Source organism: Aythya ferina (genome assembly GCF_964211825.1).
Source record: "Aythya ferina genome assembly, chromosome: 3".
NCBI classification, from domain to species: Eukaryota; Metazoa; Chordata; class Aves; order Anseriformes; family Anatidae; genus Aythya; species Aythya ferina.
In genome coordinates, this window is record NC_140298.1 from 101,123,304 (window position 1) to 101,138,787 (window position 15,484).

At 37.5% G+C, this 15,484-nt stretch overlaps 1 protein-coding gene across 3 annotated transcripts in view; it reads right to left on the reverse strand.

The window, feature by feature from the left end:
- Positions 1-15,484, reverse strand: part of EIPR1 (EARP complex and GARP complex interacting protein 1) — a 74,607-nt gene that overhangs the window by 56,071 nt on the left and 3,052 nt on the right. For all 3 annotated transcript variants that reach the window (XM_084514249.1, XM_084514248.1, XM_084514250.1), the window contains exons 2-3: positions 6,769-6,852; positions 2,764-2,896 (exon numbers count right to left, since the gene is read on the reverse strand). In XM_084514249.1, the coding sequence (XP_084370375.1) occupies positions 2,764-2,896; positions 6,769-6,852 (217 nt within the window). The remainder of the gene's footprint in view (positions 1-2,763; positions 2,897-6,768; positions 6,853-15,484) is intronic.

Below are 15,484 nucleotides of genomic sequence, written 5' to 3' on the forward strand. Positions count from 1 at the left end.
ACAGTTCCTAGCACTCAGCAGAAATTAGAAAAATACTTTGCATATTAAATTGTTTAGCTGTAACATTTTACCTCTCCAAAAGAATAGCAAGTACCAACAAATTGCTTGTATTTCAACACATACAGTAAGACTGCTAGAGTCACTTTTGACTTTGAGACAGTAGTTTTAATGGCTATATAGTTTATTAAGAAAAAAGTGTGAATGTCATAATATCACAGGAGATTATAGTAACTGGATACTACAGAAAGATTTTTCTGTGTTTGAAGAATTTGGTATCACTTAAAACAAAGAGTAGCTACAATCTGGGGAAAAAGAGCCTAAAAAGTATTTGTCTTGAATAAATCACCTTTAGAAAGAAAATTTATCTGTGGTCTTAACAAGAGCAACTCCAGATGATCAAAACACTAGAACAACAAAAAGATCAGCTATGTATTTTTGTACCACTAAATGTCAAATCCTTTTCAAACACTGAGCATCAGAAATATCTTTACAAGGCAGGTACACACTATTACATTTACAGTTCAGATTTTATATTCCCAAAAATTCTTATATGAACGATATACTTCTCTCCATAGACAATAAACAGGGATCTCTGAAGAGTGCTCTTCTGTTCGCATGTACCACACTTTTTTCTTTGTGAAGTAATACAGCATAACCAAGATGTAAAAAAAAGATCCTAACCAACAATGGTTATGTTTAAGTAACTATACGCATGAGAAAATGAAGGAAAACTCAGTCTCTTCACCAATATCCAAGACAGATTTTCACAGTTTTTTCCACAAGTGCTTCACCTTATTTCATTAACGCACTTCTGTGATCTATGGCTTGCAAAGTGTGATTCCACTTCTCTTCTCTGCCAAGTTTCACTACTTACTGAAGTGACTTTGAGAAGCAGCTATTAGCAATGGCCACACATCACTAATTCATTCTCTCAGTTTCAACAGCAGTCAAAATTTGCCAGAAGTACTGTGCTCAGACAAAAGAGGTGGTCCCAATACCTATGACTGTTCCTGACAGCATCTCATTTACCTGGTGCTTCAATAAGGGAAAGTAGTATCTTCTTAAAATAATTCAGAAAAAACAGTACCTTAGAAGGGATTTTAAGGTTTCGATTGTTTAATTTGGTTGCATTACTAGTTGAAGTAAGTTGTCTGCTGAACTCTGTATTCTTTATTATTAGAACCTTGTGCTGTGTGCTTTCAGCTCTGTACATTGCTATTTAGAGTCATCAATAAACATTTAAGAATCAGATCTTGTTTTCTGCAGAACATTTTGGGTTGATGATTCTAAATGAAAATGAACGAAGTACAAACAAGAAAGCTTAATGTTTATAAACAAGTAAGCCAAATCTAGAACACGGAAAAGCTAGAATAGAAAACATGAATGTGATTTAATAGATCCAGTAATGGAGACCAGAAATGGTACAGAAATTTAAATTGTCTGGCTAGCAGACACACTCACTTGATAAGCTCTCTCCCAAAGAGGCTTTTTTTTTTTTTAAAAAAATACTGCTGTAAGGAATGTTTCTAATAGCATTGTAGAGTAACAACTCTTAAATATATGCCTTTCTTAGAAAGGCATATGAAGTTATTAGTGGTTATCACACAGTCTAAAATATTTGAGTTTAAAAACAGATACAAACTGAATAAATTAAGAGATGTTAACATTTCTTGATGATCTTTGTGGGCCCCTTCCAACTCAGGATATTCTATTAATTTACGTAATGTCCTATTTAAATACCAGAGTTGATAACCTCTCACCACCTTGCTGTTCAGTTACATGGGGGTGGGAGTGGGGAAATGCATAAATTCTATGAAGTCTTTCCCACTATACAGCAGTTTGTTTTGTTTTGAAGAACACACAACAATGCTCCCCACACACACACGCCTAATTCATATTGTAGGACTTTTTTGTAGAAAGACAAAGGAGAACGAAGCAGTCTTGGAACCCTTTCTCTAACACAAGGTTGAGCAGTAGGAATTTACAGCTCCACAGCTGACAGATGCATGAAGTCTGAAACTCACTACTTACTTTATTCTTAAATTCTTAGACCTGCTTTATTCCATGAAAGAATACACTAATATATACTAGAACAATATCAGGTTGACAGCACAGATTTCTTGCTTGCCAGAGAGAAAAAGTACCGCCTTCCTCAAGTGATGCAAGGGGATTTTTCACACCTCATAACAGGAATATCTTCGCACCTGCCTTGCCTAGGAAAGGCACGAAGATCCTTAATCTCAACAGCTGTGCACTTAGTGTTAGGTTACACAAGGAACACTCCTACTGTTTCCAATGAGATATTTAGATAATTTATAGTCCTCTGTGGGCACGTCTGCATTAAATATATGACATCAACACTATATACAGACTTCACCTGCAATTTTAAAGGAGCTTGATGCTGGCAAGATGCCGTTTGGAAAGACATTTACTTTCACTTTCAAAACTAAACATATAAAGCAATAAAAAGATTGAAGCCTAAAATAACAGGAGTATTTTATTTCACATGCTTACATTAATCAGGTAAGCAACACTTTGGTTATGCTGAATTCTTTGACGTGAATGCAAACAGGCTTGTAACCAGGATGATCTATGGATAGGAGACAGACAAGGTATAATTAATGGCACAGATGATCTTAAAAAAATGCCTGTGTTGGTAACTCCTATTTTAAAGTGTTTACACATAGCCAAGTGTTCCATTGTTGTGCATTCAAAAAAAAAATATCAAAATATTTAAGTTCAAAATTGTTAGAAAGAACTTACTTTTATTGTAGCAAGTAGCAAGTACACCTTTATCTGCAGGACTGGCACTAATGTGCCAGATTTCACCCACTTGATGAAGAAGCACATTTTTGTTTATAATGTTATTTTCATCATCAAAATCTATGATGTGAATCTGCAAATACAATAAAAGAGAACATTAGGATTTCAAATGTTTTCCTGTGGGTCTTAATTATACATGATGACTGCACAAAACAATGTAATGAGAATTTTATATCTGATATCTACTTTAATTAATTGTTATACTAACAATTTAGCATATTATCGATTTCATGCAGGATAGACTTTTCTAGAAAAACAAGCCATTTCCCTGTTTTGATGAAATACCATGTTTATTCTTCTCAATTTTGCAACTTAAAGCTTGAAGGTGATTTTTCATATTATAGTTAATAGTAAATAAGCCACTAGTATTGCAATTCAACACTTCTAGCAATAGACAGAAATAAAAACATCACAATCCTTAGTCTAGATGTCTGCACTAATCCTGTACTGAAGTCAAATGTAAATGTCCTGTGAAGAAAGAATGGGAGGGAGGGAAAGGATTCTGTTTTGAAACACAAATACTAGAAACTCAGTAAGAAACTTTGAGAATTCACTTCAAGCAATCCTACATCTGCACCAATATATAAATCTGTACCAATTACTAAAGCATTTGGAAATACAAAGTTTAAGCTATGTGCAAAATTAAAATGCTGAACTGAAAGATTAAGAATATTTGGATTTCTTTTTTAAAATTACTAGCTCTATGTCTTTTAATAGATATATCTTACTCTCATTTTTCCTCCCTATTGTTGATGATTTTTTTTCTACAGCTGCCTCAGAAATAGAAGAAATTGAGAAAGATTCCAACCTCACACAACACACACAAGTAACCTCAAGGGGCTAATTCCAGTAAGCTCAACAGCAAATTCCAACAATTTTTAGAGAGCTGTAATCACATTAAATAATATTATACACTATTTTTTGAAATGGCTGAATTTACATGTTACCTCTTTCCTTCTCCTCCCAAACACTGTCAGCAGCAAATGCTTCTTCAAATATCATGCTGGATCTCATCACCTGTGTTCTTCCACTCTGCCATTCCAGGCATAAAGGCACTCCTGCAGTTGATTAGCAAGCTACCTTTTCAGACTGAACTCTATTTGTTGCCCTAAATCTGGAAATCTACACAGGAATCGGGACTCTATCCATCTCCTGCAGAAACTGCATCTCCAACTTCATGTCCTTCCTGCCTTCCATAACCCTCCAGAGTCATGTCACTCAGACTTACCTATAGTTCCCCCTTTATTTTGGGCTTTTTTTTTTTTTTTTTTTTAAATCTACTCCTTGCATCCTAGTTCAAGTACTTCTCTCTCTACAGAGGGTACACTTGTTCATCACTAAAAATTACTAACTTCATCACCAGACATCACAGCCCTTTATACTGCTCTTATCAGATGTATTTTGATGTTCTGAATAAACTTAAAATTTGAATTGTAAAAGAGCTATTTTATTTGTGAACAAACTCAGAACTCCGAGGTAAGGAACAGCAACATATTTACAACCTTCAGGCAAAACTTCCTACAGGCTCTAGGCATGAGGAGCAATTCCTATTATTATTTTCATAAAGCAAAAACATTGTAATTGGCTTTTAAATCTCAAAGTGGATCCCTCAAATTTACCAAATCAGATATTTAACAGAAATTATGTGAAATGTGAAGATCTTACTTTAAAAATTAAGATTTTAGTTTTCTGCACAGGGCACAATCAGAACTGCTTAACTGTTTGTTCTCAGTTATCTTAAAAATAAAAGGGGAAGTAAACCTTCCACTGGAGTCTCCTTCAGCAGCTCCAACAAAGTCCCCATAGGTGAAACTACAAATCAAAATTTCATTTACTACACTTGCATGTATTCTGTGCCTGTACTAACCAGGTTAAAAGGGTCACTTAGCACAGAAAGTAAGGGACTGCTCTTTACCCCATCTGAAGTCCTTTAAAATTACAGGTAACCAATTTCTCCTCTGCTATTATATTTCTGCTTCAGCTGACTTCACCAATAGCTGGAGACCTGCTGGAACACAGAACTAACCAATCAAAGGTCCAGAGTAAAACTAAGCAAATACGAAATGTAATTCTTTCATGAGGATATCATTTATAACCTTTCAAGTTGAAAACTGCCATCTTTTGCAGCATGTCAAACAGCACAGTCTTCCAGTTCATCAGCTTTACACAAAGAACCACAAAATTCCAGACATACCCCACTGTTTTTATGCAATCAATCCCCTTAACCTTTTGAATTCATAATAAATTTTATTTATCATATAGAATGGCAACTATGCTAAAGACAAAAAATTCTCACAGTACCAAGTACTGTGCATCACGGTGCGATGCCACAAAGACAAATACTAGCAGAAACATTGACTGACCTATACTAACTGTCTTACACAAGCTCCATTTCTGCATGTTGTCATTGTTCGGTTATTGAATCCCTGGCTTTCTAGCTTTTCCCTCTCAGTACAGAAATGAGCCTCACCTGGGACAAATCAGTGCAGCATATGGACACTATAGACAAGGATGCCAAAAATGGTAAGTGTAAGCCTACAGGGTGAACTTCCTCAATGTGACTGTAGTATCCTGATTAAGGAGGTTTGTTATGCTAGTTGTAAAGCACCTTTTGGACATGAGCAGTTTTATTACCAATATCTGCAAAAAGAAGTTACCTGTCTGCTGTAATTATGCTGGGAAAAGCCTGAACCCAAGTACTGAGGAAAAAAATGTAAATATTTGTAAGAGAACAAAATCCTTTGATTCTTCTTTAAGTTTGGAGAAGTTACAAGTGACAGAAATGACTATTGCAAGGAGATTAAAACTACTGCTTTCAGAACAAGATTACTCTTTCTTTAATTACGCAATCCCCATAATTGATTTTCTTACATCATGCTCTCATGGGCTGCAGAGGAGACAGGGGAACACTTTCAGCCTGACCACTGCCATTCTCTGTCCTTACATAATGCCATGCATTAAGGTAAGCCATAGAAGTATTCGGGATTCTAACACACAAGACTGAAGGTAACTGGGAGAGTTCTGAGAAAGCAGAATCACAGAATTGTCTAGGTTGAAAGAGACCTCAAGATCATTGAGTCCAACCCCTATCTAAGCGATCAAAAAAGAATAAAGTGCAGTATGTTTTCTGCATACATTTCCAAAAACATCTGGTAAATGCATCACATTAAGAACAGAGAATGAAGCTGCAGTTCAATACTTACAAAAGCCATCCCTGTAGCCCCTCCGCTACTCCCATCCACCTGACAGCCAATAGTTTTTCTAATTGTTCTGGCACGCAAAATCTCCTTGCAGTATGAACACATTCATTGAATTTTAGTCAAAAAAAAAAAAGAGAATACTGTAAAATTAGAAGTACCATACTCTTAACTACAGAAGAAAACAGCCCAACAGAAATTGAGACAATTTCTCAATTGGCTCAATTGAAAGAATCCATTTGATTCCTTCAGATTTTAAACCTACTGAGTTTATGATCAGAAAGTACACAGTTGATTACCGATAACTAAAAATGAAAAATCCAGTCTTATGAAGCTTCACATACTATATGCATGTCAGGAGTCCCGTAAGAGACAATCAAGGGTTAAATAATTTTGGGTTAAACAATTTTGTTTTACTTTGCATGTCTTCCATGGCTTAAAGAGAGCTCCAAAGAATCTAAAGATTTAAATTCACAGAAACACAGCAGTTGCTTCATTAAGTCTGTCTGATTTAGTCATATAATTTAAAAGAATTTAATCTTTTATTTAAGAAATTTACACATTAACTTATGTTTCTTACCAGTATCTTTTTATCCTACTCACAGTAGTCTTGAATTTAACTACCACTTAAAGCTCAAACTGATGTGGGGAGAGGGGGATAGAGGGGGAAAAAAAATCAAAAGATATGGGAACAATGTTAAAACAAAAAGAAGAAAAAATTACAACTGACATTGGACCAAAAAATTACCTGATTATCATATCTAAGAGATTGTGTTCCAACCAAAAATCTTATTGCATCCGTTTCTGCTGTCTGAGGTGTTAAAGCTCGAGCCTAGGGAAAGAGAAAGCCATTAGAAAAGTCCAATTAACACAATCCACTAAGAAATCTTTAATCTTATGTATCTATCATTACAAACATCATTCTTACAGTTTGCACAGTTTCCTGCCCTTTATGTCTACTTTAATAGATTTTTCTGCAGTTTCTGATATTTATGACGTGCATGGAAGATACAGGTCCTAAATGTATTACCTGGCCTTCATCATAAGTGAAAACACTCATCATTAAAGCAATTCTTCCAAATCAATTCCTCTTCATGAATCAGGAATGAAGAAAAAAACTAGAACAACTCTTAAATACATTGGCTATGATATCAAAACAAAAATGTTTTCTTGCAGAAGGTTTCCCCACCACTGCTCCCCCCGAACAATTCAGACTGAAGAACCCCACATAAAAATGACGCTATCCTTTTCCTCAGGACTAAACACGAAACTTAGAAAAAAAAATTACAAACAACCCCTTTTTTCTTTTTCAATTCTAGACCACTAAGAGTTGTCTGCATGACTGGAGAATTAACTTGTTATTTATTTACCAAAATCATTCATAATCCTACACAATTGTAATATTACTGTTAACAAGAATGCTAGACTCTTCACCTTGCAACAACCAGTCTTGGAAGAAGCAAATCAACAGTTAAGAACCTCCTATATATGGAATACATTGAGAAATAGTTTGAATTAATAATAAACCATATTAAACCCATAAGAAACTAATAATGCATAGTTATTAGTTTGTACTAGTCAGTGGTTGAGGCTCAGCTACATTTGAGTTCATGGTAGATAAGCAGAATAAACACTCATAAAGGCATTTCTAGCAAGTATAAGTAGAATAGCATATATCCACTACTTTCCCATATAAAAAAAATAAAATCATAATGAATATCAGGTTATTTAAAAAAAAAAAAAAAAACACGGGGAGAAAAACAAAACAAAAAGGCCAAACCTTTGCAATTCACACCCTACTTGGCACAAAATAGTTCAGATTTCTTCATACACTGGAGCCTACACGGTAAGGACTCAGGACTCATAGCTGCAGATTGGCCCCGCATGCTGCTCTCGTGTTTTGCAGCTAGACAGTAATTACATTCTGTATTCAGGCCCATTAGGTTCAGGATAGTCTTGTCTAAAACTTATAGATTAATATCAGAAAGATGCCTAGAAGCTTGGAAAGATTAATTTCAACTGGATCACAACACATTCTTAAAAGAACAACATAGTTCTAGCATAGCAACTTGAAGAGATGGATTTTTCTTAAACAAGACAAAGCAATCCAGGCCCTTGTCTAGCAACATTAATAAGGATAAACTCATTTTTCAGAACTAACTCTGAGTTTCACAGGGTGGATAAATCTTGCATCTGAAATGTAAAAACTAATTTAGACAATGTAATATTTTGCTCAGTCTTGAGCACAGGTTAAAAAAAAGTAATGAGCTTAGTAAGTGTAGGCTACTAACAACATTTATATGGGTGGGAAAAAAATACTAGAGAACATGATTCAGTTTGTTCTCAAAACACATTCAAATGTAGATCAGAGTCCAGTTTTAATCCATACTGATGTGTTTTTTGCTCTCTTATTTATACAGCACTTAACTACAAGCCTGGACAGTGTTTCTAATTGACAGAAACAATATGAGTTAAGAATATTGAAGAAAAGCTTTTGTTCTGTCTTAAGCAGCATTTATATTTGCAGATCTCTAGCAAGAGCTTCTCTGTATTTCAGACCTCCTTTCAATTACACTGAAATTAACACTACAAGTAAGCCAATGGCAATGTGTCTCTTTCAAGCAAACAAGCTTCTATAATCTCTGCAAGTTGAGCAGAAGAGACCTCCAGGATCTTTAATAAAATAAAGAAACAAAGGGGTTTTTTACCCTTTTCCAAGCCTTTCAAGTAGATCTAATGTTTTTGCTTTCAAGAATGAATCAGGTTAAACACAAAGCGTCCAAAATAAAATGGTAAACTACTGTTTATTGTCCATCATAAGATGGAAACATCCGTATCCATATCCAACATCCATATAGGGTTCAAATTTATCAATTGTTCACAAGTAAGGACAATCTGAATCTTGAAAAGAGTAGCGTTATGATGGACAACCAGGTATCTCATGGACAAATGTGTCTCTAATTTTGTCTACTTGGAGTTACATTTTGAGAATGAGCATGTTATTTCAACAGGCGAAGCCACTGAATAACACTTGTGATTAACCAAGTCTCGGCATTGGGAGCACTGTCAGAAGCCTAGAAGAAAGTGACTCCAATTTGCCGTCTTGCCCTATAACCTGTCAGAGCAGGCTGCAATTAACATCTTTCAAAAAGCATCCTGCCTCATGGTTGCAGCAATTAGAAACTTAACAAAGAGCAAAGTATAATGAGCATCCATTAATCTAGGCCAATAAAGCTCTGTCTTATACAAAGCCAGTTATCTGCAGAACGCTAAGTTGCATACAGACCTGAAAGGATCTATATCAAAAGATATTAAAATTTTATTTACCAAGAAAATTGACATGATGCATGGCATCACACACTGGCCAGCAAAGCCTCACCTACTGGTGCTTCTAGACAATCCAAGAACCTTGGTAATTAGATCACCCTCATTATTAAAGAAGGTCTAAGATTAGGATAAAGGTTATTAACAAGGTGAGAGTAAAGTCATCATGAGCTATGAACAACCTTTTGGTTACAGGTTTAAACTTCAGACCCACCATGAAGCTCAGTCAGGATCCTCTATGAAAAAACGTGAATGGCTTAAACCAGGTAAAGAGTGTTACAAGACTGGGGTGGTACTGCAGCAGCCCAATTATGATCAATATTCCCAACCAAATACTTCAACAGCCTAAAAGGAAGTTTAGAAATACACAGTCAAAAATCCCACCCAGTTACCACAAAGCAGATACCGCCTTTGCAAAGCGAACATGAAAGACTTCTCAATGCCATCTGCCAAGAAAACCAAATGAACCCCAGGCTTTCCAAAGCCTATGCATTTATTCTGCGGAGTGTTCTGTAGCTTCTCCAATTCTGATTTATTCCACAAAATTAAGGGTTACACATACACAACAAAACAGAAAACCTACAGAATTTAACAATGATCAATTCCTCCCTGTGTTTTCAGAACACAAAAGTCTCTATGGACGACAAAAAATGGTCCTCAACATGTGCTGAGATCCAGGACACAGCATCACTACGCTCCAAAGGCATTTCTGACCAGCACACTTTACATCACAGTGCTACAGCTGCATCTTCTGCCTGCATAGAGTCTTTCAAGGTGACAAAATCGGTCTGGAGAGAAACTGAGATTGAGGAAGAGTGGAGAAAATAGAGTTTAGGATTCCAGTGTAAGGAATATTGCATGTACTGGAATACAGAAGTACACCATTTCATGCTTAAAATAGAAACACCTGTTTCCATGTCAAACTCAAACTTAAAAATAAAAAATAAACTGTTGCTGCAGTACAGCTAAAGCTATTTTTAAGCTTTCTAAAGCAAGGTGTGAACTCATAGTTAAAAAAACATCAACCTGAATAGTCTATATCAATGATCACACTAAAATTCAATATGGGTCAGAGAGACAGAATCAAGCTAAACATAATGAACTGGTGTTTCTTCATTTACTGCATCCTAAAGTACTTTAGAGCCATAAGTCACATACCTGGAGAGGGAAAAGCTTATGAATGAATACAAAAATAACAATTATAAGATGCATTCATAATGCAACATCTGTTCCCAAGATAGTAAAACTGCCATGTTTTTAGTAGCAGAAGTGCAAGTTCTGAATGAACTTTGCATAAAACTTACACCAATATCACAGCAGAAAAGAAATAAAACTAATACCATAGCAAAAAAACACCTTGGATGAACAGAGAAAAAGGAGAGTGATGGTGGTAATGGGGTGATGGAGGCATGAAGGCTCATTGGGGTGGTAATGAGTTACTTAAGTGTGGGTTTTTCCTAGAAAAGAGAACAAAAATTTAAATAATTTATTAGTTTCACACATGATCTGAAATCCAATGTTAGCATTTCCCACTGGAGATGGAACATCTCATATTAAGATTTCACATCACCTCCCCGTAATCAAATATATAAATAACAAATCATATAGAAAACATTTTCCCTGCTACTGTTCCTGTAACTGAAAACACAGTCACAGTACACACAACCAGAAAGGAAACACTGCCTGCTCCATTACCAGAAAGTAAATCCTTCCTTTACTATGTGGATTGAAGGATTAATTGCAGACATGGGAACAAGACTAAGCTCTGCTTATGGATGTCCACACTCACTGCATTAGTTGTGAGGTTACACATTCTGGGCTTAAATTTTATTCACTTACCTGAAATCTAAGGGGTTTGGTTTGTTTGCTTTAAACTTAGATCTTTGCAGTCAGACTACAATTGCTTCAGCAGCAGTTATTGCCCTTTTCCACTTAATAGCAGAGTTAGAACAGTAACTGAAGCGGAACGTGAAATCCTCTTTTGTTTCACTTTATTTATTCAGCTTAAACTAATAAGTTTTACTGCTTATTTAAAGTGTTTAAAGGGAGGGTACAGATAAGAGCACATCTGTATTCTTCAAGGTACACAGCAACAAGCTGAGATGCAGCAAAGACAGGTTTGCAACACAGGAAGATTCAGACTAGAAGTTAAGAAAAAATGCCCAGTGACGGTAGTCATACACCAGAGCTATGTTGTGGAATCTCAAAACAGAAAATCAAAGCTCAGCTGGACAAGGCCCTTAAACAGCCTCATCTATTGAACCTGCTTTGAGATGGGAGTTGGAAGAGATGACCTTCCACAGGTCCCTTCACACCTAGGTCACTCTGCTGTACTATGAAAAACTCTTGTAGAAGTAATCGGAGGTGGTCACAAAATTTACACAATCTTCATCAGTAAAACTACACAGATTGTCATAACAGCTCCTCTTGATGTGAGCTAATATATCAGACTTCCATCCATATCTCCAATTAGTTATGCACCCACTAGAAGATGGCATCTTACTTCTAACAGTGCACGAAAACACGATGCTGACGTGTCCCTGATGTTGATTACTTCAGAGAGGCATCTCCACTTTTGAAAGCTTAATGTTGCTTCATACTCAGTTCAGTCTGTGCCAAAGAACTGAATAATTGCCTAATCTGCAGCAGAATAGAAACTCAGAACCCAGAACTGCTAGAGATTCAGATATCTAGTAAGCCTACAACCACCCCTGGCAATTTACACTCATGCAAAACTGCACTGCCCTTTGTCAAAAACAAAGGTGCAGACACATCTCTCTGTCAAGAAAGCATAAGCATTTGGGAAAAGGAAAAAAGTATAAAACTGGTTCAAAAATATTTAAAAAATGAGTATTGATAGCAATGAAGAGTTAAAGAGTTTGTAAGAGTTCACATAGAATCATAAAGGTTGGAAAAGACCTCCAAGATCATCTGGTCCAACTATCACCCTACTGTCAACGTCACCCACTAAACCACGTCCCTAAGCACCACATCCAACCTTTCCTTGAACACCCCCAGGGTCAGTGACTCCACCACCACCTTGACCAACCCGTTCCAATGCCTGACTGCTCTTTCTGAGAAGAAAGATCTCCCAATTTTCAACTTGAACTTCCCCTGGCACAACTGGAGGCCATTCTCTCTAGTCCTGTCACTAGTTACCTGGGAGAAGAGACCAACCTCCAGCCAGCTCCCCACACTTTCCTTTCAGTCAGTTGTAGAGAGCAATAAGGTCTCCCCTGAGCCTCCTCTTCCCCAGACTAAACAACCCCAGTGCCCTCAGCTGGTCCTCACAGGACTTGTGTTCCAGGCCCTTCACCAGCTTCGTAGCCCTTCTCTGGGCATGCTCCAGGGCCTCAATGCCCTTCTTGTACTGAGGAGCCCAAAGCTGAACACAGTACTCAAGGTGCGGCCTCACCAGAGCTGAGTACAGGGGGACGATCACCTCCCCAGTCCTGCTGGCTACACTATTCCTGATACAAGCCAGGATGCTGTTGGCCTTCTTGGCCACCTGGACACACTGCCTGCTCCTGTTCAAGTGAGCATTGACCAGCACCCCCAGATTCTTTTCCTCTGCACAACTTTCCAGCCACTCCAAAATTCTAGCCACATGAAACATTTCCAGCCACATGAAACTCTACGTGAAGACTCTACCTGCTTATTCCAATATATAATTAGGAGACCAAATTTATACAAGCATGAAGAAAGCCTTGTCTATTTGCGGCCAAATGAAGATGAAAGAAATAGTGTATCACCTAACACAAACTGGCTACCAGATTGTAAGAACATTTGTGAAAATGATTCAAGGAAGAAAGGACCAGAAGTTTGGAAGTGATCATGCACCTTCTTGAATCAGATTTTGTTGAGTATACTGCCAGCAAAGCACAAAGATCCTGTGAAAGTGCAGGAAATGGCCAAACTGCCTGATGAAGATACAGCAAAGTATACTTGAAAAGGAATGAAGCAATGTGTTGAAGAAAAAAAATCCTACTGTTGCCCTGAGGAAAACTGAACTTTCAGGGAAAGCCATTTAGACTAAAGCTAGGAAGACCAATCCCAACAGGAAAATTTAAGATGAAACCAAGGAAGAGAATAAGGTGAATGAAGAGGTTGCTATAAGCTGTGGGGGAAATAGTTTATCCCCTCCAGTGATGGGGAAACAATTGCAGCTACACACCAGGGAAAAGCTGACCCAAGAGCAAATTGCAACAATCTAAGCAAACAAACAAAGGCAGGCTTGGGCAAAGACTTGAAAAAACTCCTGTGCCAAGAAAACAGTTGCACTCATCAGGACAAACCCAATCTGTCCAAAGTTACTCCTGTCAGGCACATATGCTTAACAGATCCTATTGCATATAATAAGATTGAATATAATACAATATGATTTTAATTGTGGTGAAAAAAATAACAGGCTCACAGTGAATGAATCTTTGACACCGTGTAAGAGTTGCTCCCTTGTCTTAGAAAGAGGTCTTGAAACACATCACAATGGACAAAGAAGAGAACTGCAAATGCACAACAGAAATACACATTTATGTAATGCAAAGGGTATGTAAAAATCTAAAATACAAGCATGACTAATAGCAGTATAAAGTGGTAGAAGCAGCACTCACCATGCCAGAACACAAGAAAGACCAACTGGAGAGGGGGCATCACACAAGCTGTGTGTGATGTTGGGTAAAGACCCCCTTCTGTCAAACCCTAACAACTCAGCCTCCTGGCAGAAGGGCAGAGTAACCAAAACCTCAGAATGCAGTGGAACAGAAACAGGATAGATGGTCCTTGGCAACAGCAAGAAATTACCCAGAGGAACACAGTGACGAGCCTCTAAAAGATGAAGAAATTTGGTTTAAAGTGAGTATATTAGACTTACTACTACAGGTGTTAATATGCAAAAAAAAAGTAATGTCAATACTTCTGCACATTTTGTCTAGCTGAAGCATTGCATTGGTTTGGTATCAGCAAACAAAAACACTGCCCCCAACACGTGAATATTTGCATTAAATGTAATACAATCAGAAGAATATGCATAGCCCATGTATCATCTGAAAATCATATAAACAATCTGCACTAACAAGCAGTGGAATTGCAATACAAGATGTAAAGGACACAGTATTTGGTTTGCAGCCCCCAAATCTGAATTTAAAGTCATTTGACCATCTGCTTATACTCAAACCCAGAAATAGCCTGCAGCTACTCACAGGGGAGGGGGAGGACGAGGGCTGGCTTTGCTGATGCCCCATTCTGGAGGGAAAAAGCTGTCATCCTTCCACCTCAGGGATGCCCCAGACTTATGTCATGCACAATTCTTTCATCTTCTGGCATATTTTCAATTTTCAAGCAGGTACACTTTGCTCTTTACTAAAGTAGGACACCCTTGCTTCTCCCATGACAGCAGGAGACCCTCCTCCACCAACTGTCAGAAGCTGCAGTGAACCTACCGGAGAAGAAGCTGGCAGCACACACACCCCTAGCACTCTGCCAGCTGCTCTCTCAAACCTTGTAAAACCCAATTCCCACCACCAAGCTATTCCAAACACTGACAGGCTCTGTGAACCTTCACAGCTATAACAGGAACCCTCACAAAAACGTGCATGGCACAATCATCAGAAACCCTTTCACGTTGTCACTGCTCACTTGTAATGAGCAACAATCATCCGTCACAGCTCCTTCACGTTCACAGAACTTCAGCTTCTTATTGCCATTAGGCTCTACCATACCCAATATTACTGAGCTCCTGCTAATTGCTTGAGGCTCTTAAAAGAAGTAGTTTCCATCTTATCCACTTAATACACTATGAAGATCTTTGGAGAATTACTTGAGACAGTGTTGAATTTATCCACTTTTTGCGTGTGTGTCTCCAGTAAGCCTTTAAACCCCTTAAATGTCTGACTGGAGCTCCACAGATGTCCATCCTGGAGGACAGCTGGGAGGACATGAAGGGGGAGGCAGATCAGAAGACTAACTAAAACTATGCTCTCAGCCTGGATTAAAATACACAGGATTGGTTCTCATGTGAGAAAAAATACTGGGAAAGAAAGAAGCCTGAGAAAAACACTAGGAATTTCACTAAGACATTATCATGCAGTTTTTTGAAGTGATTCAATTTTCTAAATAAATCCTCCAAAGACGTCTCTAAAGCA